The sequence below is a fragment of the Chinchilla lanigera genome, unplaced genomic scaffold (genome assembly GCF_000276665.1).
Source record: "Chinchilla lanigera isolate Chin_1 unplaced genomic scaffold, ChiLan1.0 scaffold00041, whole genome shotgun sequence".
NCBI lineage: Eukaryota > Metazoa > Chordata > Mammalia > Rodentia > Chinchillidae > Chinchilla > Chinchilla lanigera.
Genome location: NW_004955442.1, coordinates 9,161,383 through 9,189,376, shown reverse-complemented (window position 1 = coordinate 9,189,376; position 27,994 = coordinate 9,161,383). Strand labels below are relative to the sequence as shown.

The 27,994-nt window shown below is 40.5% G+C and overlaps 1 protein-coding gene across 1 annotated transcript; it reads left to right on the top strand.

Annotated features, from left to right (window-relative positions):
- LOC102006502 (chromosome unknown open reading frame, human C16orf72) lies at nt 1-27,994 on the top strand (the record flags this gene model as incomplete). Its single annotated transcript, XM_013517846.1, is given in 3 exon segments — nt 1-81; nt 11,914-12,189; nt 25,020-27,994. Coding segments are annotated over 3 exon segments (602 nt in total), but the record flags the coding sequence as incomplete, so codon positions are not given.

Sequence of the window (27,994 nt, the reverse complement as noted above, 5' to 3'; positions counted from 1 at the left end):
ACCGAGTGTGTCAGCAGCCGGGACTTTCTCTCTGGGTTCCCTTCCAGAACGCAGCCACCGCTGTCACCAACCTCTACAAAGGTAAAGATAACCTTGGTGCATTGCTGGTGAAGGGGCGGGGCAGCGTGTGTGTCTGCGTTCCGACCGTGTTTGCTGGTGCTCCCGAGTGCGCCGCTAACCTTGACTACTTTGCAATCTGAGAATCGCAGCGATGTCCTCGCTTGATCCACTGGAGGCGATTTTGACACCCCCCAGCGCCTCACCCCTTCCCAGGGGACCTGTGGCAGTGTCCGGGGACATTTTTGGTTGTCATCACTGAGAGGGGGCTGCTGTTGGCATCTAGTGGGTGGAAACTGCTCATTTTTCTTCGGTGTCCAAGACAGGCCTGCCTGGACTCGACACTCAGCCAGGAGTTTTGCAGCTCTACAGTCTTTAGTCAAATGTTGGGAGGCCTTGAACTGGAAAATGGGTGAGACCCCCTTCTCTTGGAAAATTCATCAAGAGAAAAAGTTTGTTTTTGTGCCACATAGGTGGGACACTTGGGACGCTCAAGATTCTTGAGGTAGGGAGTTTAGAGCATGGTGTGCGTATTAACATCTGCTCTCAGTTAACGATTTCATCATATTTTTCTTCAGATTCTGTTGTAGCTGATTGTAAGTTGTTGCCAGGAAATCTTTAGTTTTGAATGGATGTATATGTGTTTCCTCGTGGTGCGTTCTAGGGTTCACTTTTTCTCCGTGTCATAAAGAGGGATATGTAAATGTTCTTGGCCCATTGAGCTCTCTTGCCGTCGTAGGTTTGGATTTTGAGCCTTACAGATAGGAAGATTTGGAAATCTGGCTTTGATTTTTGGCAAGGTTTTTATGGAAAAAAGGATTTGACTCTGACTGTTAGTCTTAATAAAAATGTAATTAACTGCGTTAAAAAATATCTAGGAGTTGCTAATAGTGATGGAATTTTGTGGATTCACAAATAATCAGAATAGGGTGAGATGGACTATGCATTATCTCTTAGATTTTTAGACCTTTATTTTTGTTTAAGAATATGTAAGTGGCCGGGCCAGGAGACACATGCCTGTAATTGCAGCACTCAGACTGAGGTTGAGGCAGGAGGATCGATTGGAGTTTGAGGCCAGCCTGGGCTACTTAACTGAGTTCAAGGCCGACCTGCACTAGAAAGTGAGACCCTGTTTCAGAAAATCAAAAGTGACCAAACAAAAAGAACATGCAAATGATGGCAGCATTTTGTAGGACATGTCCCTTATGGGATTTCTTGAATAAAGTGTACTTTTGGGGGAAGAAGTTTTTGGAGACAGGGTCTCACTAGTTCAGGCTGGCTTTGAACTCTTACACAGCCCAGGCTGGCATTGAACTCAGTGCAATTCTCTTGCCTCCGCCTCCTGAGTCATGCCTGGCTGGGGGAAGTAATCTTGAGAACTTTTTTTTAAAGCAGGGTTTTGCCATGTAGTTCAGGCTGTCCTGGACTTAAAGTATGTCACCCAGTCTGGCCTCCCAACTCCGAGCGATCCTCCTGCCTCAGCCACAGTTTTGAGTGCTGGGATTACAAGTGATCTTCCTCCTCTTATTCCGAGTGCTGGGGTTACAAATGTGCTACCCGGTTTGAGAACTGTTAAATTGGTGTGAATAAGAATGGTAATTTTAGGGAATGAGGAACTAATAGTTGCTTCTTAATGAGAAAAGGGAAATAATTTAAGTGTTGCCTCAGTGGTCAGCTTTGATTTTATGTAACTGAGTTTATTTTTTTTCTTTTGGTACTGGGACTCAAATTTAGGACCTTGGGCTTGCGGGGCGGGCACTTATGCCACTGAGCTATATCCCTGGCCCAGCTGAGTTCATTATATATTGACTGCTGAGTAAATGACATTTTAACACCATAGGTGTTGACCATTCCAGGAGTGGTTCTAGGGAAATAATACTTAAGAAACGCAATTTTTTTAGTTTCTTGGAGTATAATTTATATACAGTAAAAAGTCATTGTTTTAACATGTATAGTTTAAAAAAGAGTGTAGTTTGATTTTGACACATACTTTTAACAATGTATCTCTTCCCCCACCTTGTCCCTGGCAACCACTGATCTGACTGCAGTGTAATGTGTAGAGATTTCTCTTAAGAGTTTAAGGTCTGCAGTCTTTGTGTTTGACTTCCACTAAACATAATGTTTTTGAGGTGGATTTTGAAGTAATGTTTCTGAGTTCACATTGCAGGTATTAAAGTGCTTTTTAATTGCTGAGTAGTAGTCTGTTGTATGAAAGTGCAGTACCAGGTTAATCCTTTTGCTTTTGTTGCAGCTGTTTGATTGAAAGGGAAAACAATACACTTTTAGTATTTTCTATGAGCCAGACTCTTTAGCCTAAGCCATATACAGTGTTAATATAAATGTCTTCTAGCTGTTGTGTACTGAATAGATCTTATCTTTCTAGGACTTAAAAGTTTTTTAGTAATGCTCTTCATAAAAGAAGGTAGGCGTAGAAGCTGGATTCTGTTTTTTGTTTTTTTGTTTTTTTTTGGTTTTTCTCCGGTACCAGGAACCGAACTCACGACCTTGCGCTTGCCAGGCAGGCGCTTTGCCGCTGAGCTAAATCCCCAGCCCGAAGCTGGATTCTGAAATAATCCTTAATTTGATTGCTTCATTTGAAAAGGAGTGTACTTTACTAATTTTCTTCGTTTGGAAAATTTAATCAGGGACATTAATTTTATTTTAAGTATCACACATAGTTCTTGGATTGTATAGTTTGGTCTAGTTTTGTGTTTATGTGTTTCTTTTTTAGCATGAAACATCTCTTTTTACTTAATAGCAATGAATAAGTTGTGTTCTGTGGATTTGTTAGTGGTACACTAGCTTATTTCTATTCCTATTCGTTGTGAGGAGAGTAGATAGTACTCTGCAGATCCTTACACCCTCCCTCCATTTCATTGTTTTTGTTTTTTTTGTCTTTTTGAGACAGGGTCTCGCGGTGCAGTTCAGGCTGGTCTTGAGCTCACTTTGTAGCCCAGGCTGGTCTTGAACTCCCAGTGATCCTCCTGCCTCAGCCTCCTGAGTGCTGGGATTACAGGCATGCGCCACCATGCCCTGCCCTTCCTCCATTTCAGAGTGTAGTCTGTAGAGAACAGAAGTACAGCTGTAAGAATAACTGGTTACCGTAAATAAAGCCAATAAAATTAGCAAGGTAGTGTCACAGGTGCATGTAGCATTGAAGTAGTGGTAAGTTTTTGAAAGTTCTGATGAAATATTTGAGTGTAATTTACAGGGGGAAAGATTTTGGGGGCTCCTTTAAGAGGGAAACACTCCAGTATTTGTATATGTTAGTACTTCTCTGGCAAGCTAAAAATGGCTCATTTTGCAGTCTGGGGATTGTTTGGCACTCATATCAGCCTCTTGATACCTCCTAAAATCAGCACATAGGAAGGTCAGAATGGGGGTAAAAACCTAGCAGAGGGCTCCTTTGAATTGCCAGTGTGCCTTTGAAGAGTAGAATGCCTGATGGTTGGTTTGGTAGAAGTGTGTCTTAAGATTTACAAGAGAATATAAGTTGGCACTGTCCTCCTGTCAGATAGTGGGGGTCAAATGAATGCTGGTTATTGATTCGATTCCAAAGAGGATGGTTCTTTGCCGTTGTTGGGTCCCTGGCTGAGAATGTTTTTTGATAACCTGAACCAAAGAAAAAAGTGAAAAGTTACTGAGGTGGTTTTAACCCACCCAGAGTTGATGCTTACCTGGGAAAGACTTGGCTAAGCCTGCACCTCCCCTTCTCCCCTGGAACCCAGGACCTTGTGCATGCTAGACATGTGCTTTCTACCCCTGAGCTGTCTCTTTAGTGCTGATCTGTTTCATAAATCTTGACTGTCATTTCTTGGTGACTGATTTCCAACGTGGTCTCCTTTTTCCTCCTGGGAAAGCATTGTGTGCTTCTCAGTGCTCCCTAGAGTTGGTGGTGATTGTCCCCCAGGGGCAAGGGTGTCCTGGGTATCCTCACAGAGCAGCCTGAAATGGGAGCTGGTGCCCTCGTGGAACTCGTGCTTGACTCCCCCAGCCTTTGGTATTGAGATTGAACCCTGAGCCTTTCACACTGATCTGCATCCCAACTCTTGTTTTATCTTTTATTTTGAGGTAGGTTCTTGGCCAAGTTGCCCAGAACTTTTGACCAGTCTGGTCTCAAACTTGTGATCCCCCTGCTTCAGCCTCTCAAGAGTAGCGGGGTTACAGGCATATGCACTACATCCAGCTTCATTAATTCTCTCTTCTCTTCTCTTTTTCTTTTTTTTTTTTTTTTTTTTGAGATGGTCTTGCTGTGTACCCCAGGCTGGCCTTGAATTTACAGAGATTCTCCTGCCTCAGCTTCCCAAGTGCTGGGATTATAGGCGTGTGCCACCCCTCCTGGCCTTCATTATTATTTTTTTTTAATGCTTCTTTCTCAGCTTTTAAACTTTTTTCTTCTTTAATTCTTGTTTTCTTTAAAGTGCACTTGAGGTATTGGTTGAATAGAGCTGAGAGCTTTCCATTAATACTGTACACATTAAAAGATGTTTCTGGGAAATCTAGAACAACAGTGGGGAAACAGCCGAGTTCATGAGCCATAGTTTTGCCATCACTGCCTTAGAACGTCGTTTGCCCCAGGTGTCTGTGCTCTAGTGTGCTTGCCTAGCTTCATTTTAGTCAAGGTTGTTGAAGTGTATTGCCAGATCATCTGTGTTCAGAACTTGATGCTGTTACTGTTACTTGTGTGGTTCTGGAAGCATGTTGGAGCCAGGTATTTCACTGTTACATTCCTTGGTTTTCTTAACTAATTGGGCTACATACCCACTAATTATAGGACAGGCTTTTAGTTTTATGCCCAATATATGGTGAGTTTCCAAGTATTGATTGTGTTGATGGTCAAGTTTTCAGTATTTTTTGCATGTTTTTTACTATAGGCAGTGCTTAATAAGGGAAGTAATTGTAGTTTATTTTTTGTCTTTGAATTTTTGTGTGTTGAATAAACACTGTGATGTATCATTTTCTTCCTTCCTAAATAGAACTAACAGGTGAAAAAAGTAACGCGATGTCGTTTGTTTCCTACTATGTTGTTTCACTTCACTGTGGCCATTTTGGGCCTACGGAGAACTTAAGGGTGGCTTGATCATCATAATGAAAATAGATGGACCAAATGGGTGACTGTAAACAAATGGTCAGAAACCATACCATCAGAGATAGAAGGCGCTGGGTTCTTACTCTCCATGCTACAAAAATTATCCCTGAGCATTGAAACTTCACTTAATACCTTAGTATATATTACAGTTAGAAGCCCTAAGCCTCAAATTTTATTCGTCACTTTCAAAAAGAAGCCTTAGAGCCAGTCTTTTTGGTTTGGTTTGGTTTCTTGAGACAGGATCTTGGTATGTTGTTCAGGCTAGTCTTGAACTCATAGCTCAGGCTGATCTCAAACCCAGGGCAATAGTCTTGCCTCAGCCTTGTGAGTACTGTGATTATAGGTGTGCAGTATCTTGCCAGGCTAGCCCTAGTCATTTGTAATGCCCCATTTGTAGATTCGGTCTGTAAGTTTCTGTAGAAGGTAATCATTTTCTGGTGTTTTAATTTCTCTGTAAAAGGATGTTTTGTGCTGGGCACAGTGGTACATGCCTACAATCCTAGCTAGTTGGGAGGCTGAGTCAGGAGGGTTGCAAGTTGGAGGCTTGCCTGGCCAATTTAGTTAAGCTGCTGTTTTGAAAAGAAGTTTGAGGTTGTTAGAAATGTTGCTCAGTGGTAAAAAGCCTTTCTGGCGGTGGTGGTGCCGGCAGCAGCGGCGGCAGTGTCAGCGGCGGTGGTGGTGGTGGTGGAGGCCTGGGAAGGATAGGGTACTTGGCTGAAAGATGAGTCAGGCTGGGTTGAGTGATACAGACTCCTTTCAAACTTGGGTGCTGCACATAGCGGGATTTAATTTGGTGGCTCAGAATCCTCTGCTTTACAGGTCTCTCCCCTTTGCATGGGCATGTACGTTTGTGCATATATGTGCGCACTCTGTTCAGACTGGCTTTTTCATGCTGGTGGAAGGACTTGTAGCTCACCTAGGTCACTCCCAGATGCTTAAAAGAACCCAGTCTTGCCCAGCCATAATGGGCTCGTTACTTACCTAGAATCTGTACCTTAATCAGAGTGTGGGGGCTACCTAGATTAGTTTAGGTCTAAGCTGCATGTTCTGCCCCTGGAGCAAGTGCAGAGGAGCTTCCTTCCCACAGCATGTGCTTGGCTAGCCCAACAAAACTCTTGGAGAACCTTTGAGAAAGGGGAGGACGGGGATTCAAGGCTGGGCAGGCAGCGCACAGTGGCTGCTATGAGTCTCCTCTGGTAGCTGCCCTTTGTTATATTATGTGCTAGGTGATACGTTTTTTGTTTTGTTTTTTTTTGTTGTTGTTTTTTTTCTGGTACCAGAAATCGAACTCACGACCTTGTGCTTGCCAGGCAGGCGCTGTGCCACTGAGTAAATCCCCAGCCCCTGTGCTAGGTGATGACTAAGTTAATGTGTAAGAAGTAGAAGATAGTGCACTAATTCCTTGGGGAATGGACAGGCCTTTTTTTCTTTTCCTTTTTTTTTTGAGTCAGGGTCTTGCTGTTAGTTCAGGCTGACCTTTTTTTTGTCTTTTTTGAGACAGGGTCTCTCTCTGTTGTTCAGGCTAGCCTTGAGCTCACTTTGTAGCCCAGGCTTGTCTCGAACTCTCAATAGTCCTCCTGCCTCAGCCTCCCGAGTGCTGGGATTACAGGTGTGCACCACCATGCCTGGCCTCAGGCTGGCCTTGAACTCATGGCAGTCCTCCTGCCTCAGCCTCCCAAGTACCTTGATCACATGCCCAGCAGACAGTATTGTCTTAAAACAATTGGAAAAGTTTTTTTTTTTTTTTTTTGGTACCGGGTATCAAACTCAAGGCCTTGTACTTGCCAGGCAGGCACTGTGTTGCTGAGCTATGTCCCTGGCCATGGAAAACAGTTTTGTTTTGGCTTTAATTTAGATCTTTCTGTTCCTAATAAAACAGTACATTTTTCTTCCTTTGCCAGACTGGATGATTAAATTTAATTATGTTCAAGTGTTTTGTAAACAGTAGTATTCCTTAAAAAATCTTGCTCTGATCTAGCACTGTGCTTTAATGACTTGTAGATTCTCTAAGGAGAATGAGAGAGCTTCTTTTGTTGGGGAAGAAGTAACTTGTAGCAGAAACTGTCAGTTACCCAACTTGGGACAAAGACCTTTCTTTGAGCCTCACTTCCTTGTTTACAAATGTGGAATAGCTTCTCACATACCCTTGTGAGAATCAAGAAACATTGCTGGGCATGTAGTGCATGCCTGCAATCACAGGACACAGGACTTGGGGGGCCACGGGAGGAGGATCACCGCAGGTTTGAGGCCAGCCTGGGCTACATAGTGAGACCCTGTCTCAGAAAACCGAAAAGAAAAAAAACAAATATTGAGTAGCTCAGTGGTGATGTACATGGAGACCCTGTGTTCCATCTGTAGCGCCAAAAAAATACAGCAGTTTGATTAATTTTTTCTGTGTGTATCACTTAAGATTCTGCATTTGGTTTTCACCTCAGAATCAGTATGACTTTGTCTATTCCTGATTACCCCCGCCCCTGTGGGAAGAGTAAACCTAAAATCTCTTGAATACAATTTTATTTTATTTTATTTTATTTTATTTTGGTACCGGGAATCAAACTCATGACCTTGCACTTGCCAGGCAGGTGCTTGTGCCTCTGAGCTATATCTCTGGCCCCCTTCAATTTTAGATTTATATAAAAACATGTAAACAATTAAACATGGACAGCTACTGTGACTATTGTAACTGTGACTATTGTATGAATCTTTTTTTTTTTTTTTTTTTTTTGATTTTCTCCGGTACCGGGAACCGAACTCACGACCTTGCACTTGCCCTCCTCTATAGACAGAAATCGAATCCATTACTTGGTGGTTTTTTTTTTTTTTTTTTTTTTTTTTTGAATAAGGAAATACGTTTTGGCTAAAAGTTAGATTAACATTTTGGTGCACCTTGGTATTCATTTGACCTTCAAGTTTATGACCCTTTCCACGATGGCTTTGGTTTTGGTAAAATAATGTTGGACCCAAGACTGTCCCACAGTTTCTGTACTTGCGTGTCTTGGGCCAGGGTCCAGCCCATAATGCTAGAATTGGAGTGGCTAGTTCTCAAGGTTCAAAAATGTGTTCAAAGCAGTGTTTGGCTTAGAGCCTTCATGAGCCTGCCTCTCTGTGTGTGTATAGATGGTGGTTGTTCACTGGACACTACATTGTCCAGAATTACATTAAAATGTAGTCTCCTTAGCTGGGCTCAGTGGTCCATCACTGTAATCCCAGCAGACTGAGGCAGGATTGTGAGTTGGAGGCCAGCCTGGGCTAGAGTAAGAATCTGTCTGAAAAAAACAGAAAATATAATGTCTTCATGCCTGAGATTCTCCACTGAGCATGCAGGTTTCTCTCACTTAGTTCAGGGATTGAGGAGGGCTTTATTTTCAATTGGACAACTGTTTTAAATTCCTATTCATAAGAAATATGATAGAAATAGTAGCAGTAGGAGACTTCTCATTTAGGGAAATAACTGAGGTTGTAGTAATTTGTGTGATAAATTGGACTGGCTTTCAGAGTATGCTGTTAATGATACCAAACCAAGTTATGCTCACATCATGGGAAAACATGTATCTGAAGATGTTAATTTTTTTTTTTTTTGAGACAGGGTCTTGCTGTATAAGTTAGGCTGCCTCTGATCTCACTATGTAGCACCAGCTGGCCTCAAACTCTAGAGGGTCCTTATGCCTCAGCCTCCTGAGTGCTGGGATTATAGGCGAGTGCCACCGTGCTCACTTTGTTTTGGAGACAGGATCTTAGCTGGCCTTGAACTCACTGTAACTCTGGCTGGCTTTCAGCTTACACCGATCCTCCTGCGTCAGCCTCCCGAGGACTGGGATTACAGGCATGGGTCACCATGCCTGGCTAAAATACCTGATTTTTATCAAGCTGTTAGTTGGTTCTGATGTTGAGACTTGGTCAGAAATCCCAAGGTGAGATGATTGGTGAGCTGCGTAATTTCACAACTTGTCATACAAACTTTCTGCCTTCTAAACCAGTAGGAATTGAGTGTTTCAATGTGTAGTTTAAGTGTTTGGGAGCATTAGCCCCTTGTGTACCTGACTGTTGGGACTACTGTCCTGTGTCTCACCCCACCAGGACATTAAACCAGGGCCTCAAGCATGCTAGGCAAGTGCTTTGCTACTGATCTACGTTCCTAGCCCTGTTGGTACTAATCGTGACCCCAATTGAAAGTACCCAAAATTTGACCAAGCCTCCTCCCGCAGCTAACTGCAAGCTTTTAAAGAAAAAAAAAATCACCTAATGTGGTCCTTTGCGTAAGTGTTTTGTTTTTGGAGGTATGGGAGATTGAGTTCTACCCAGGTAACTGAGTTATATACACAGCTTCCCCCCCCACCCCCCTACCCCGTGGCACTGAGAATTGCCACCAGGACATTCTACCAGTGAGCTACTTCCCTGTCCCTTTTTATTTTTTATTTTGAGGCAGGGTTTTTCTGAGTTGTCCATGTGGGACTTGCAGTCGTATTTCTCCGACCTCAACCACCCTCAGTGCAGCCCAGTCCTTTTTTTTTTTTTTTTTTGTTTAAACATTTCCTTTTGAGACTTGGTCTTGCAAAGTTCCCCACACTGGTCTTGAACTTGTGATCTTCCTGCCTCAACCTCTCAGGTGGCTGATATTCCAGTTGTGTTCTGCTTTTTTCTTTGCTTTTTTTTTTTTTTTTTTTCCCTTGGTTTTTCTTCCAGTACCAGGAACCAAACTCACAACCTTGCGCTTGCCAGGCAGGCGCTTTGCCGCTGAGCTAAATCCCCAGTCCCATGGTCCGTGCTTTTTAAATATATATACATTTATTTATTTATTTGTTGATTGATTGTCTTCGCTATGCAGTTCAGGCTGGCCTTGAGCTCACTTTGTAGCCTAGGTTGGTCTCAAATTTGCAAACATCCTCCTGCCTCAGCCTCCTGTGCACCACCATGCCTGGTGGTCCTTTTTATTTTAAAGTATTCTTAAGGGAAATGATTTAAAAATCATTAATATTCCCATATTAAACTTTTTTTTTTTTTTTTTTTAATTCTTGGGCAATAAAGACAGACCATTGGCCAAGGAATAGGCCTTGTTTTATAGTTCTGTTTGTACACCGGCTCTCTTGCCCTTAAAAAGGATAAGGGTGGGAAAGGTACTGGAGATTGAAACTAGGAGTTAGCCAAGTGCTAAGCACATGCACTACACAGAGCTATACCTCTAGCCCTTCATTTTTAATAAAGCAAATACAGCTTGGGATCCTTGGATATAGCTCTTCATTCATTGTTGCACTGTTGCTTTTTCTTTTAGAGTCTACTCTAGATGTAGTAGATACACAATTAAAATAATCAACAGCCAGAAATTATATGCTTTTTTTGGCAGCGGGGGGACAAGGTTTCATTGTGTAGTTCAGGATGGAGTTGAACTCACTATGTAGTCCAGGCTGGCCGTGAATTTGCACTGATTTTGCTGCCCTCAGCCTTCCACATGCGGAGATTACAGGTGTACACCACCGTGCCTGGCCTTCTCATTGCTTTTATAGAAGGTCTAGGGATAAAGCAACACTGTTAAAGATGTACTAGTGATTTTCTGCTAGCACAGCAGCTGACTAAAAATAAATTGCAGTAACTTAAATTTTCAAATACTTTACAAGTAGATAAAACCACTAAAGGACAGGGATTATTATAATAAACTCAGGTTCAGTATATAGGAGGAGTCTAGTCTGGGGAATTTTATGGTAAGGGAATGGAACTGAGATAAAAGAATGGTGCAGGCCGGGTGTGTGGCACACGCCTGTAATCCCAGCACTCGGGAGGCTGAGGCTGGAGGTTTACTGTGAGTTCAAGACCAGCCTGGGCTATAAAGTGAGCTCAAGGCCAGTCTGAACTGCATAGGGAGACCCTGTCTCAAAAAGAAAAGAAAAAAAAAAAAAAAAGAAAAGGTTCAAAATTGGAAGCAGCACGGAAATAAATTCAGGGAAACGAATGACGCTTGTATTTTTCGTGTTGTGTAGAATTAATTTTCCCTGGTTATTTCTGAACTGTTTACGCAGCCTTGTGCATTTCTAATTCTTGGTGCTGAAACTCAGTAGGCATGCCCTCTGCAATAACAGGGTAAATGCTGGTGAATGTGGCCTGAGTCATGTGCAGTATTTAGACATCTACTGAGTGATGTGATGTGCCAGTGGTAGAGTTCATGAGAATTATTCTTCAGAAGGAGAGTAGTGACAGGGCTTACTAGGACCCAAAGGGCAGGGACAGAATTGCAGCTCTTCTCTAGTGCTGTGCCCTTGAAGTGTTAGCTCAGTGCTCAGTGACTCAGTTTCTGCACTCGTAGTAAGGAGAGTAGTACTACCTATGTAAAGGTGTATGGTTGCTTTGCTCTTGAATCTTAGCACTAATAAACACTTGATAGTTATTCTTAGTACTAGTAAGTATAATACCATAGCCCCTCTTGTCTATGATTTTGTTTTGAAAGAACAAATGAACTCTAGGACTGTGTATGAACTTTGAACTTAGACCACTAACATTAAGTGTGTAGTATTTCCAACACAACTGAAGCACATTTCAGATTACTAGAATAGGTAAGACTTAGAGGTCTTATATTACTGGTGTAATTATATTAGGGTTTTTTTTTTTGGTACCAGGAATTGAACTCAGGACCTCACAGTTGCCAGGCAGGTGCTGTGCCATTTACCTATATCACCGGCCCGGTATAATTATATTTGGTAACTTGTAAAATGGTCTTAGAAGGGAGTAGTATGACTCTACTAATCATGTATCTTTTTTCATTTCTCTCTTCCTAATAGAAAGCGTGGATACCCATCAGCGAAGTTTTGATATTGGAATTCAGATTGGCTATCAGCGACGCAATAAGGATGTGTTGGCTTGGGTTAAAAAACGCAGAAGAACTATTCGCAGAGAAGATTTGATCAGCTTCCTGTGTGGAAAGGTTCCTCCACCACGAAACTCTAGAGCTCCCCCAAGACTGACTGTAGTGTCCCCTAACCGAGCTACTTCAGCGGAAACTAGCTCCTCTGTAGAGACTGATTTGCAACCCTTCCGGGAAGCCATAGCTCTGCATGGTAAAGCCGTTTAAACATATTTCTTTGGAAAGATGGTTAAGAGTGTGCCTGTGGACCCATTTTCATATTTAGACATAGGTCCACATATATTGTCTGCTTTTTGTCTGTTATAGTAAACATTTGGTCTAGAAATGTTTGAGCTAAGAACTTCGGGGTAATTTTTGACTGTCAGCTAGGCCATCCTAAAAATGTTTAGAAACTAGTTAGTTCAAGCATATTGGTGTTACAGTAACAACCTTTCTGCAATATTGACTAAAATTCATTGCTTCACATTATATGATGTACATGTTTTCTTACTCTTCTGAGTTAAGGAAGTTCTGTGTCTTAATTCTGTTACATTTGTAGTTGCTTGGAGATCAGCCTAGTCCATGGCAGGCAAGTGAAGTAGATAATTGTTGGGTTAGTTCTCATGGGAACTAGGAGCTGTTGGTACCCTTCATTATCTACTTCGCTGTAGAGGATGGACATTGATGACCCAAGGGGTAGAGGAGCTAGGTGGTCCATTTTCCTTTTTCTTGCTGTCCTTCAGGTCCTTCTTGCTTTGATAGGATGATCAGACATAAAGCTTGTGGGCAGATCTGTCACTAACTTCCCAAGCCACGACATGTCATCAGAAGGCATTCTTGGATGAGGGGCTTTAGTACTAAAGGAGAGGCCTGGGGAACATTGTCAGGGATAAGTAAGTCTGTTGCTGCTTGTTGCTCTGTTAGTACAGACTTTCATGTAGAACTGGGCGAGCTGCTTTTTGTATGACAGCATACAATACTACTAATTAAAAAAAAGCAAAAAAATAAATAAGACTTGGTTGAAACCAAGTTGAAAACATGGGTTAAACAGATGACTAAGCAAGAAGTAACTAGTGAGTTAGTGAATTAGGTCATGAATCCTGTTAAAAGTTAACATTTGTGGGCCATAGAGTAGGTCATTTAAAAGTTAACCTGGTAAAAAAAAAAAAAAAAAAAAAAAAAGTTAACCTGGTAATAAAAATATGACAGATATATACATGTGTGCATACACACACACCTGTAATGCCTGTACAGGTTCCTGCTCTCTTTTGGCATACCTTAATTATTTCCTATACTCCTAATCAGAATGTGAAGTAGGAAAGAGTATTGTTTTTGTTTTTTGTGGCTTGCAAGTTTATGGCAAGTTAAAAAAATTATTCCAAGAAAGCCCACGTTATATGGATACAGTATTTAAGACTCCAAACTGTAACATGTTAGAATAGTTAAGTTGTTCAGAGCTTCTGAAACTCAGGCAAAAATATGTTGATCTGTTCTACTGAATTAGAGTTTGAAATTTTCCCCCTTAAATTTGCAAATACAATTACAAGAGGTGTTCATAGTTTATCAGGTTTAGTTCATGGTAGTATGTGATGTAGCTTTTTCTTTAAGCATTCTTATTTTCTTTAAGATGGACTTATGATTCATTCCATACTTATTTTTTTTCCTGTATTATACTGCTGTCCTGTAGAAATAGTTTTAAGCAACAAATGCTACCGTCTGAAAAGACCATAATGCGATAGTGTACATACAAGGCACGCCTCCTTTTTGGGAAAGGACTCTTAACTCCCAGTATATTTTCTCAAGTTGAATCTTTTCAACCTGTGGTTTATTGTTTTGAACTTTGGGAGTTTTATTGATGATGTAGTTGCATAAGGGACTATTTATAATTTTGACTTAAATTTAAATTGTTAGAGTTTTAAAAAGTTCAAATATAGCTGGGTGTGGTAGCACCTGCCTCTGTAATCTCAGCACTCAGAAGACTGAGGCAGGAGGATTGCTATGAGTTGGAGGCCAGCCTGCATTTCATAGTGAGACAATGTCTCAACAACAACAAAAGGCTTAAACATAATACATTGTGTAGAAAACTGAAGTTTTCCCTGCAGTGATTCATAACAGCACTAATTCAGTAGACAGAAAGTACACTTTGGAGTCATACCTATAATTCATATTTTTAAGACAGTGTTGCATGAAGTAATAGGGGCCCTTGAAAGTCTATAGAAGCAAACTGCGATGTGCTTCACACTCTGGTAGTTTTCAGGAACATCATCAGTATATTGAGAATGCAGGTCTCATGTAACTTTTTTTGTTTTGTTTTGTTTTTTGTTTTTTTTCCGGTACCAGGAATCAAACTCACAACCTTATGCTTGCCAGGCAGGCACTGTATCACTGAGCTGAATTCCGAGCCCCCCATTTGACTAAAAAAAAATGTGATTTGTAGTGTAAGAGCATTAATAGATTAACTACCTATGTAAATTCAAGTCAAAACTGGTAAGGCTATCTTTTTAAACATATTTGGAAACATCTTAGGGTAAATACTAAGCCAGAATTCAGTTTCACATACAATTTTTTAGTCAAATCTGTAGAAGTGAGATCAAATGGATGTCTTTCTAGTTTTGCATTGGAGGGTGTGTCTGAATTCATGAAATTTTGTAGCACAAGGTGACATAGGAAGAGTATTTGAGGCAAACAGATTTATAGTTAAAGCAAGCATCACATTCTCCCTCGTGTCCTATCTTTATAAAAGGACAATTTTCCCCTATATTAGTTACTTTAAAATCAGTTCCTAGACACCTACCTAGTACCTCCACCAAACTAACGCATAGATACCTAAAATGTGCTAATTTGAAGAAGGACAAACTCTTCATGGAGACAGGGTGTGGCAGATGAGTAAGAGCCCGTGATGAATAACCCTTACTGCCCTTGAACCCACTTCAGCAGGAAGGGTTTGAATAAACAGATCCATCAAAAGTACATCAATTAATGGTTATCAAAAAAGTTTCAGTCAAAATTACTTTAATGATTAGCACGGCTTAAGACTAATCCAGTGCTTTATTTTCACAGGTCTGTACTGTGTTGCCTATTTTCTTTGTATTATGGGGCCTAGCCATTGTAGACTCAGGCACATGGGTTGATTTTTGTTGTTTCCTTGTCTTAACATTGAAAATTTACTGAGAGCCAAATTATCAACTTATTTTTTATGTAAATAGTATTTCAGATACCCTGAATCACCTGGAGTATGTTGTGGTTCTCTGCCTGCCTTTCCAACGACTCTTGTTTTAGTAGTCCTTTCTCTTCCAGAGCCTTTTCTTTTCTGCTATTTTGGCTTCTGATCTTTCCTTAGTTTCTTTCATTAACCTGAGTTAGATGTCTTAGGATTCTAGCCCTAGGTGCCACCTTCTGTAGGCTCTTCAGGGTCATATCTTAATTCCAGGTGGCTGCTTCTTATTTTTTTTTTTTTTTTTTTTTTTGGTTTTTCTCCGGTACCGGGAACCGAACTCACGACCTTGCGCTTGCCAGCCAGGCGCTTTTGCCGCTGAGCTAAATCCCCAGCCCCTGGCTGCTTCTTATTTAGACCTTCTCTGTAGAGTATCAAATATAAGTGTCCCATAGATGTTTGCCTCAGAATATGGTTCAAACCAGATTCTACCATCTGTCCCCAAAATAGCAAATACATGACACCTTTTATAGCTATTCAGCAAGCTGTGCTGTCTGTAGGAGTAGAGGGCCAATGAATGGTGCTTCCTTTTTCTGTTAAGGCAAACATAGTTGGTTGATTTATTCTGATGTCTTGAAGGTGACGTATAAGATATTTGGGGGGCAGAAAGGAACCTCATAGTGCAAGTTGGCATGGGCTGAGGGATGCCCCTCTGGAAGAACTGAGGTTGGGCTTAGGATATCTGTTCTTGCTTCTCATTTCTGAGCTGACTTGGTCACCAGTCTGTCTTTGCATTAGTCCCCAGGATCTACTGGAGCAAGTCCAGACTCAACATGGCATTGCAAGGCCGTTATGATCTTGTCTTGACCTGGGGTCAAATATCATAGTCATACTGTTTAATCTTTTGGATACTTCATGCTCACTGTACAAGCCCTTGCCCCCCAGTGGTTCATCCTGGAAGACTGATCAAATGCCACTTCCTGGCTTAGCTTTTCTTCAGTTTTTCCTTTGGTTTTTCCCATTTACAGTCTTCCTTGAATGGGGCTTGAATGACTGTCCCTTCTGGCTGACTAAGGCTATTTATTACTTGAGCAAAGGCCTTCCTTTTTTTGGCTTTAATAGAACCTAGCAAAATATCTGATACAGTTGTATTCAGGATTGACTACAGAGGTCTGAAAAGTGAATACAGCACAGTGAAGATTTAAGAACCTCTGGAAAGGGTTACAGATTACAGTCCCCAGATGACTACCAGCTGGAGAGAATGCAACCTGTGTATTTTAGAGGTGCTACTGAGGAATCTCATGTTAGAACAACTGGGAATTTGTTAGGACCTGAGGAGGATACCTTTAGAGCTATTCTTTTAGTGTGTACTTTGTTTCATGGTAAGGAGACTCATTTAGTCTTCACAGTACCCTGGATTATTACCATTTTATTGATGAAGGCTCATCTGGAAAGTGGTGTAGGGTAGTAAGTTGAGTATATTATTGAGCTCTATCAGGTCCCAAAATGTATACTCTTTACCACTATACCTCTGTGTTTGTAGGTTTAGGGTCTCTTTACCTTCACACCCTCCTTTTATTTATATGACTTGGGGGTGGTGTAGGAAGAGAATTTTCTTTAGACATTAGGAGCCTGGCATGGTGTTGCATGCTTGTAATCCCAGCACTCAAGATGCTGAGGCAGGGGCCGGGGATGTTGCTCAGTGGCACAGGTGCCTGCCTGGCAAGTGCAATGTTGTGAGTTCAATTCCCAGTACCCCACAAAACAAAATATAACAAAACACCAAGATGCTGAGGCAGGAGGATTGCCATGCATTCAAGGCCAGCCTGGGCTTACACAGTGAGACCCAGTCTCAAAAAAAAAGATGAATAAAGGCCTCCACCCGCCAATCTGGATAATTGGCTCAGAGATGAATGGTTTGGGACTTGGAGTATCCTTGGTATCCTTGGCTCCCATTGGTGGGAAGAGTGCCCAGGCTTTGCTATAGGCTGGCCAAATTCCCCGTATAGCCTTGGGCAGTGTGCTTCAACTTTTTCAAGTGAGTTTCCTTTGTGGCGTGATGCCTTTTATTTATAAGGTGGTATGGGAGAACCTAAACAAATCACCTATCTTACTGCACAAGACAGTGTAAATGTTTTTTCCTAGAGGAAAGGAGGGTTGCTTTTTAAAGAAAGATTGCTGGGCTGTGTAGCTGTGCATTGTTTACCTGGGGACAGCCCAAGTGCGGAAATAGACCTGAGGCTGCAATTTCATGCTGCAGTAGCCTTTGAGGAACCTCCTTACCTCCCTATTTAATGGCAGACATTTACTCCAGAGAGTAAGTTAATTCTAAACTTGTTAAAATTGTAAACTTAAATATTACTTGTTAAGATTTTGAGCTTGTTTAATGTTGATAAACTGGTGAGATTGGTTACAATCTTTGCTGACTGGAGAGAGGCCCTGACTTGGCTTCCCCAAGTTAGTGTGCTATCTGGAAAGCCTTAGATTGAAGTTCTTGGTCCTGAATTCTTTTGTGATTGTGAAATCAGATGGGTGCAAGGTTTAAGAAGGGGCGTGTCCTCTGACAGAGCCAGATGCCAAGTCATGTCACTGACATGATAACTTTATTCAGAACCTTGCTCAGCATCGTCTCATACGTGGTCCTTGTAGCTTGCTCATCTTGTCACACTGTCCCATAAAAATCAAAGATACTTGGTTTCAGTTGCAACCAGTAACACTGACATTCTTGACTGCAGTACTTGGAATTAACCTTGTTGGGCCTGGGTTGTCCCTTTGTAAAAAAATTGCATATCATTTAAAAAAAACTCAAAGGCCTCTAACACACAGGTTTGGTGATACCATAGGCACTGGTTGGTGGGAACCCTTGCTGTCATTGGCAGTTGGCTTTAAGATACCACCTTTTCAATTTTAAGCTCCTCTCAGGTAGAAAGCAGACTTAGGGGATTCACATTTGCTAGCCTAAGTGCTGAGAAGGAGTTGCATTTTTAGGCAGCCTAGCCTTTAGTGTGAACTAGAGAATTTGAAAAATAAAGGAAAGAACCTTTTTTTCATTTTTTTGAGATAAGGTCTCACTTTGTTTGTTTGTTTTTTTGAGACAGGGTCTTGCTATTTAGTGCAGGCTGGCCTTGAGCTCACTTTGTAGCCCAGGCTGGCCTTGAATCCCAGGGATCCTCATGCCTTAGCCTTCTGAGTGCTGGGATTACAGGCGTGCCATACCGTGCCCGGCCTCACTATTTGGTTTTAAGCCATCCTCCTGCCTCAACTCTGCACTTTAATGTTGGGATTATAGGGGCAAGTTTGGTTTTGTTGGTTCTGGGGTTCCAACCCTGGTTGTCTACCACTGAGCCATATCTCCATTCTAGGAAAGGTATCTTTTTTTAAAATGAAAAATGGTTTGTAGCTGGTGTAATGGAGAACTCCTTGTAAGCCCAGCACTCAGGAGGTTGCAAGTTCATGGCCAGGCTGGGCTACATAGCCAGACATTCTGCATTCCACCCCACCACCAAGAAAAAGAAAACAGTACAGCTTCTTAGTATTAGAAGCTGAGCCCTTTTTGGTTTGAAAGCTCTTTGTTTTCTTGGATTTGGTGTTAAGAGGTCTTATTTCTGCAGTTAAGTCCTGCAGAAGGTGTGGTTGGTATTGAAACAAGCATGTACTGTTGCTCTATATTCCTTCTTAAAGTCCATCATTTACTGAACACACTGCTTACTGGAAGTAGAGGCAGGTGACTAAAAGATGAGTAAAGTCTCAAGAAGTCTCAGGTCTAATATAATTTATTATACAGCCTAAAATATATACTTCCAGGTAATTGGGTTGAGGTGCAGTGTTACTTGCCTTGGCAGTTCATAAGCTCCATTTCTGGCAGTTTTTCTTTGTACCTAATGAAGTCTGTGGGCTATGGGGGAATCCTTACTGTATTAAATCATTAAGTTCCTTGGCAGATTCTTGGACCTGAAGAAGCTGGATAAAGGACCCTGTAAGAAAATTGTCATCTTTTGAAAGTCGGGTACAAGAGAGGTGTGACGGCAGATAGTGATTTTTTTATCTAGAAAATCAAGGCAAATTCCTAATTTGTTAAAACTCAAAAATATAAATGGCTACCTTCTTTAAATGTTGATTCCCCTCCTCTGCAAATTCTTTTTTGCAGTGTGCCAGAGTGATATTGAAGGGAAGTTACCAAATTTGTGAGAAGTCTTCCCTGATAAAATCCCCTAGACAGTTGGTATTTAGTATATGTGAGAACGAATTTAATTACTTGTATTTTGTTGCTCTTCCTCTCCTGTCACTCTTCTGTTCCTTACATTACTATAGTTTTATGTTTAGAAATATGTCTTGACAGCTAACACTGCTGTTAGGTTAAGGATTCTTCCGAAACTGGGATAGTATAGAAGAAGGTCCTTGCAGTTTTCTGTGGTTGACTGATCGGAATCAGCTGGGGAGGGTTTAGTCATCCATCTTTTAGAGTTAGGAAGTGCTTGCTGAAAGTTACTGTCACAGTCCACATCTTGAAATAATGGTTGATGGCTTTTTAGCAGTAAAGTGTATCTAAAAAGCTTATTGGGAAATTAAAATGTAAGAGATTAATGCACCAAAGCAGTCTCTGTATTTCCTTAAAATTCATTGCAGTATCTCAGACTCTATAATTAAATTTCTTCCAAAGCTGGAATTTCTAAATTGTGCCTTTTCTTCAAACCAGCCTCTGAGGACAATGAAAGTGTTTACAATAGCATTAAAATTTCTGATGAAAAGTTGGTATTTTCTGCTTATGAAGGATAAATACTAGATACTGAAGTACCTGGAGGTAGGACTTTAAGCATTAAGGTTGTATTTAGTGATAAAATTTTGCTGGACCTTATGTTTCATTGTAGAGAAAAATAAGGCTAGGTAGCCATGCCTCAAAACCAGTTTACTTATCTAGGAGTTAACTAAAAATCTACTAGTAGTTGTGTAGTTTTATATCAGAGTTTAATTTTCTCACTAATTTTCTGACAATAAATATTAATTTCTTGGAAAACTTGAACATTTCCAAAAAAATAAAAAATGCAGTATCTGTGATCCCATTACATAGAGATAAATGCAGTTAAATGTTTGGTGCATTTTCTTCTAGTCTTTTTCAATGTATAAATATTAAAATTATTTTATAGTTGAGATCGTTCTGCATATATGATAACTGTATCTTGCATTTTTTTCACTTTTAACGTCGTGAGCATTTTTTCCCATGGCATTGAAAACTGTCTTTGAAACTGGAAAGCATTTGGGGCTGTTACCATAACTGAAAATGTTTTCTTGGTGTGACACATGTATCTTTGTAATTGGTTTGATTTAGTGTGCTTTACTTCAATAAAAATTCAGTATTACATTTTACAGATTGGGGTGGGGAGTGGTATCTACTTCAAATTACCGAAATCTTCTAGTAGAATTCTTTTTAATTGATTAAACTCCCCTGGTACATCTGAAATACTACCTTGACACTGCAAGTGCTTGCTGGGCACCTCTGCACGTGCCTTTGGGAGTGCTGCACACCTGGATAGTATCATTCATTTCCAGGGCAAGAATGCCAGTTCTTAGGGCTTCCAGGCAGGAGGTTACTCATTTTGTATCAGTTTTGGGATTTCAGACTCCCCTCTTTCTCCAGGAGAGGATACCTCTGGTGGAGCAGATCTGCAGAGGGCCCTGAACTGTGCTGGTGGATCAACAGTGGGCCTTCTCACCTTCAGGGCTAGCCCTCTTTACAGGGACTCGAGGTGCTGGGAAGCCAGTAGAGAGTACAGACGAAGCCTCAGGCCCCACTGGCTGCTGGACGAGGCAGTGAGATTGGGCTGGCGTTTGCTCTTTCTCTGCCTCTGTGTGACCTAACTATGTGTTGGGAAACTGGAACTATATGTAATAAATTCTGCAAACAGCATTTTCTTATTACCCTAAGCGTGGACTTGGAATGACAATAATAGCTGTGTGCTACTTTTAATAATTTGCCATGTGACTTGGATTCTTATAATCTGGACTGTAAACTTGTTTTAGCTCCATTGGGAGTTTTCAAAGTATGATTAAATCATCCTAAACCTTTTTTTCACTCCTGCACTAATTTTAAATGAATGCAGAAATTTTAAAGTTGATGAGTTTATTTATCTTGTATTAAGCATATGAGACTTTTGTCTAATCATGCTACTTGTTCTACTGCTTTTTGTCAACTGATACTCCCATAGCCCTTTTGAAAAAGTGTTTTTGGTAGAAATTAAGTTGTATGCCCTCTGGACATACAACTTAGTTTTTTAGTTCTGAAGCATGTTTAGATGTTTTCTCCTTGTATAGGCCTGATTGTTCACATGGCTTAGCTAAGGTTTTCCAAAGCATCTTTAGTAGCTGTCAATTGGTTTATACAATAAAATTTGGGCTGTTTAAAATGCACATTTTTTTTGGTTGTTAATATTTTTTTGACACTTGTAAAAAGTTTTGGGGGAAGATGAGTGAATCAAACTTTGAAAAGATTCTCACAGTTTAGAGTAGGTAATAGGTAATGTTGCACATTGAGATTTTACTTGAGTTATTAAAGCTTAAATCCTACACCCAATGGAGGAAGACTGGTTTTCTAGAAGTTACTGGGGAATTTTCATATTGGCCGCATTGATGCTTATTAATGTATTTAATTTTTAATGGAGAAATTGAAACAAGAAACATTTGCTTCAAGTAGTCCAGTGGTGATGGAATGTGGAATGCTTTACAAGCCTTTGGCATTGGTCATTACTGACACAGGGCAACTACAGTTAACCGGCAGGGTGTCAGGGATGGGGTTTGTTGAATTTTTCCTGTGGTTTTATGTGAGAAAGGGGGTCCTGAATTTAATGAATGAAATAGCCCAGTTAATTCCCTGGTTTTGCAGTATTACAGAACAAGGATGACCTTGTATGTTAAGGGCTGTGGAATTAGGAAAAAGGAAGGTACAGCTCTTCTTGCAAGTTTAGTCTTAGTGTAGAGCTTAAAAAAATGCCAGTTGGAGATCATGGACGGGGCTGGGGATTTAGCTCAGTGGCACAGCGCCTGCCTGGCAAGCGCAAGGTTGTGAGTTCGATTCCCGGTACTGGAAAAAAACCAAAACCAAAAGCCATCCGGAGATCATGGAGTTTTAAATGTGATGTGATGTGATTTTAGGTGAAGTGAGCTGCCAAGAGCCTGAGTTTATTTCTGAAAATCAGTAGCTGAGCTCTGATTTCAAAATGTAGGTGTAGGATTTTTGAGGCATTATCCTTTTTCAAAATTCAGTTAGTATTATGTGCCAGGTACCGCGTTCAGTCCATTGGAGATAAAAAAGGACTGTATAGGGAAAGATTGGTTGTGTTGTGTAAGGATAACCCAAGGTATTTCTTAACTTTTTTTTCTTTTGAAGGAAATCAGTGTGTTGAAGTGCAGTTCCTCTGATGATAATTCTGAAATGTCCAGTAGGCAGCTAGAAATTCAGGTGGACCTTTAAGTGCAGGGACCAGGTCCATTCCTAAGGTCCAACCTTGGAAAACACTGCCTATGGGCAAGCTAAGTGGGGGGAGAACCTCACTGTTGGTAACAGTTACCTGTCAGGCAGAAGAGGAGCCTGCAGAGGTTGCTGAGGAAGGAGGTGGCAGGCTGGAGAACAGGAAGGAGTAGAGAGTTTAAGCAGGAGGGAAGAGAACCAGGAGGAGACTGACAAGGAGAGATAGGAGAGTGAGGCAGTAGCTTCTGTGTAGGTGCCAGAGGAGTGGGAGTAAGCCTTGGAAGAGAAGTACAGACCTGATTTTGGAAGGAGCTGCAAGGCATTGGTATTGGCAGTACATGATTCAAACTTAGGGTAGGGCAAAGAAGACATAAAGGGAAAGCAACTAACTTTGGGCCTAAGAAGCAGGCTGGCCCTAGACCAGCGGTGGTAAACCTATGGCACATGTGCCATAGCGGGCTTGAAAGCTCTAAAAGGTTTGCCATCACTGCCCTGGATCCTCAGTCTACTTCCTTGCTGAACCAGTTCAGGCCTTAAGAAGAGGCAGTTTGACAGTGAATAGGAGTATAGAGTCCACTTGAGTGCATAGAATACAGCTTTTCATCTGCAGGATGGAGTAATATAGTGTCATAGGGTGGTTAAAGATTAAATTAAAAAGTACTTAGTATAGTGGCTGATGTAGGAAATACTCTGGCATTTATACTTTTAAACAAGTGCTGGCCTTTGAAAGGTTAAGAGGTAGAGAAGGACACTTAGATATTTTCAGACCACCAGAGGGAATGAGGGTCCTTTTAGCTGTGAGGGAGCTGGTTGGGTTAGTGCAGGTAGAGTGGGAGACACCTAGAGGAGGGAGTTGAGTTCAGAGCAGTTCAGTAGGGAGATGTGGGCATGGAGTATTGTCAGTGATGAGGCATGGTTGGAGACTGGGTTGAGAACGTTGCCCACACGGTGTTGATGAAGTGAATATGATGTCAAGGGGGAATTTAGAAGATTTGATGTGGTATGAGTTAGCATCTTTTATCCATTCAGTGTTCACATTCATACTATGTATTTTCAGAACTTAGAATGGGTTCCAAATCATACCTGTATTTATAAACTTATTTTGAAACCTAAGACAGAAGTCTTGTTAGTGGTTTTGTTTTTTTTTTTTAGTTTTTTTGAGACAGGGTTTTCACTATGTAGTCTGAACTGGCCTTGAACTTGCAGTGATCCTCCTGCCCCAGCCTTCCTAAGTGCTGGGATTACAAGTGTGTGCCACCATGCCTGGCTGGAAACTTCGATTATACTAGGTCATGTTATAAATTTAGTCTGATGGGGGAGGAAGGTGTAAGGGTAGGGAGTAAATGGGATGAATGTGATTGAAATATATACATTGAAACTCAGTATTCTATAAAATTAATAGGTGCTGATAAAAGCAAAAAAGAAAAAGAATTAGTTTGACAGTAGCAAAATCCACAGATCCCCAGGTGAGGCTAGAATAGTATAAGGCCAGATTGGTAAGTCAGAAAGTCCACTGTCAATTGTCACTAGGTTTTTTAAATTTAATACTCTGCTTCATGAGCGCTACCCTGATTTACACCTTTCCCAGGTTTATCCAGAACATTAGGAAGTAGAATACAATTGGTTCTTTAACTGTTCAAGATTTCAGTAGTGAGTATTCAACCATACATGTTGGAGTATGTTCTGGATTTAATAGCTTGAGAGCAAAACTGCAAGGTTCTTTACCCCACTCCTCCATTTTCCTTCTCCAGGGGTTAGAGAAGATGTCCCAGGCTCTCCTTGGAAATGTACCAAATACAGTTCAGATCTTGGGTGATCATAGTCCTGTGTGTCCAGGGTACATCCACTTTGTGCCCATTGTCTTGGGATAATTTTTAACAGTGATCCTTTTTCAGGCTTGACAGCTTACTTTTTTGGATGACACATGATGCAGTTACCTTATCTAGAGGGGATGTTGGACTAAGTCTACTTCGGCGTAGAAGTGATTTCCAGCTTCTGCTGTGTGCACCCCCCATAGACATGTATCAGATCTGTGGGAATGGTGATTTGGATAAACAAAATGTTCTATTTAAAGAAAGATCCTTTTGTCTTTATTTGTAAATTATGTATGATACCTGCATAATAAGAGTAGCAGATGGGAGAATTTCTAGAGATGTTTGTGTACTTGGCCCAGTGCTCAATACATGGTAAGCATTTTATGACTGCTAGTGACCAATACCGTAAGTATTGGTAGTATTGCCAATAAAACATTCAAAGCCAGGTGGTTCGTTCTTTCAGAGTAAGACTTAACTACTCACTGGTGACCTCTTGGAAAAAAAAAAAATTGGCAGACATGCTTTTACACTATGACAGCATAGAAAATAAAGTGGGTTGCTTTCAAAAGGGTTGAATAATTGAGCAACTCTAAAACCTCTTTTCTTCTTCCTAGGTCTTAGTGGTGCAATGGCTAGTATAAGCGTGCGTTCGAGTACCCCAGGCTCTCCTACGCATGTAAGCAGTGGATCGAATGCTAGTCGAAGGAGAAATGGACTCCATGATGTCGATTTGAACACTTTCATATCAGAAGAAATGGCACTCCACTTGGACAATGGTGGAACTAGAAAGCGTACCTCAGCCCAGTGTGGCGATGTCATTACAGACTCACCAACCCATAAACGCAACAGAATGATCTAAACTGCAAACATTTTCACACCCACCATGCTGCTTGAAAGCCACTTGATCCTCAACATATACTATTATTGCAAAGGAAACATGAGGTCATCTTCCCTTGTTCACTGTTTAAGACAAGTGAATTCTTTAGTGGTTGCCATAAAAGGAAGTTCTAGGAATTTACAGTAGATGCCTCTTGTAACTATGGCTTTCTCAAAACTATAATCCTAGCAGAGGACATCAGCGTGTAGTCATTAGCGAGATCATCATAGGCAAACATATATCCGTTCCAAGGCTAAAAGTGACCTTAACTGTATTTATTCTCAAAGGGAAAGGAAATAATCAGATGTTTATTTGGTTATAGAATGCTTTTTTTTTCCTGGTCCATTTCCTGCTGTGTTGAGTATTTTGCTTCAACAGTATTGCCAGGTTCCTAAAATTGTCTAGAAACATGATTTGGCTCCCTTGTCAAATCTGCAGGCTTCCATCTTTGCAGCTGCAATGTACCATGCACCTGGTTTCTATTTAGTAACAGTGTGCAACTTCTAATTAGCAGACTGTGCCCTGTTTTTAGTTTTCAAAGCAGTTTCTAATTCTGGTGATTGTGTGATGTAAAGAGGTGCTATGATGGTCATACAATTAATAATATTGAAACAATACAAAGAACTTTATTGGATTCAGTTTGTGTGTGTTAGTGCTCTAAAAATAGCAATATTATTAAACTGCCCCAATTAATCCTGTAGGCTTCAAATACTCAATTTTAAGACAAGTACTACTTTCTAAGGTACTTTCTTGTGGTAAATGTAAACATGTAGACTGTATTCAAGGTGACCTGAGTGACCTTTGAGAATGGGCTTCCTGTATTTTGGTTCAGTATTAGGGAGATGGATGGTGGGGATAGGTATTCTAGTCTTTCATAGCCTGTGTTGCATTTTTCATGGTTGCCCTACTTTGTGCAGTTTTACTTATAGTGGATTGAAGATGATAAAGCTCTGTTTTATCTACTAATAATGGGATCACAAATAGCAAAACCTAATTATTCCTGTCCCTCCATTCCCTCTACTAGGAAGTGGTTTGGAATCTCATTCTAAAAAGGATGGAATCGCATGGAGGTTCTCTAGGTGTTAGGTAGACCTAAGTAAAAGTTCTCAATAGAGTCCTCTTTGAGTAAAATATAAGACCTGTAGCTACAACTTTTTAGAGCATGTTTCATCTTCATTTTTAATATCTTGAACTGAATGATAGTCTTTTTTAGATGAAGAACTGATGTCAGCCTGCCAGGTACTGTAATTTATTCTATCCTATTATTATATTATATATCAAGTAGGACAGTGAAAAATGTTTCCTTGCAAACTTGTAGTCCAGTATCAGTTACTTCTATTTTTATCCTTAAATGACCATTGCAAATCAGTGTAAGGGTTTTTCCAGTAATTACAGCACTTTGTTAAAGTTTGCAATTTCTTCAGCTATTTAATAATATCTTTCTGTGAAGAAACTTTGCTAAGTTAACCATTATTAACTGGGTGGGATGTGAATGGAATGTTAGAAATGTGTGAATTGAAGTTCTGTATTCTTTATAGATAGAGCCCTTATTTAAAACAGTGAAATCCATATTCAAACTAGGAATGAAAGTGAGGTATTTCTAAATTCTTGCGAAAGTGTATTTTTTGTTTGTTTGAATATAGTAGCAGGAAGAATTACAGCAATCTGTCATTTTACCCAAAACAGGCAAGCCTGTGTATTATGAATATTTTCAAACTTCCCTTTGGAATATACCAAGAAATGCATTTGGAGTTAATCGTTGCTTTTCTGTCATTGTAAATTTAGATTCTGGAATTGGGTTTGGTGATGTGATGCGTAGCTCACAAGAGGCCAGAACTCTTCCTACAGGATTTTGAGATGGAGGAACACAGATTTAATCTCCCCTTTATGCCTTGGTTCTAGCTCCTCTCTCCAAGTTGAATAACAATATTTTTGGTTGTTTTGTTTAAGTTGGTGCTCTGAAGCTTAATCTTAATACCCTTTAATCTCAATTGTCAAATTTTGATAAAACATGTGCCATTTTCTTTGGTAAGAGAAAGCAGGTCTTAATGTCTGCCAGAATACAATTTATATGCCTTATTGGCTCATTAAACTTTTTTAAAACTTTAGATTTTGTTACTTTTTTCCATTGCATTGAATCTCAAGTGCTACTTGTTACCTAATCCTCACCTTCTCTCCTCTGACCCGTTGCTCTCTTATGTGCCCCCAGAGACAAGGGAAGTGACTTCTAACCTTAGGAAAATGAGATTTTCAACTTGGTTCAGAATCTTTTGGAAACTTTTCTTTGTGCCAGATTAGATGTGAAGCAAATCATAGAAAATTGCATATCTGTGTGGTACTTGAAAAATAACTGATTTTTTCAGTTCTTGAGAACAGTGTAGGCTGAATTTAAGTTCTAACAGTTTAGTTGGGGGAGGGGGACAGGGACAGAACCTCTTTTTCTTAAAATGGGGTCTGATTCTTTCAAACTACTCATTAGTTCTCTTCCTGTTACCCTACCTTTGCACAAGCAGGTTGAATTCATGGCTGAAATATTAAAAACTTTATTATAATGTTTAGTATTTTACAGAGCAGAATTAATGGGGACAGCATTTTAGATATGGCTAAATCTAAAAATAGGCAGTCAAATTCTTCAATGTGGCTTACCCAACTGAAGTAGTGATACACACCTTAAATCATAAAATGAATAAATCGTTTAAAACAAACAAAAAA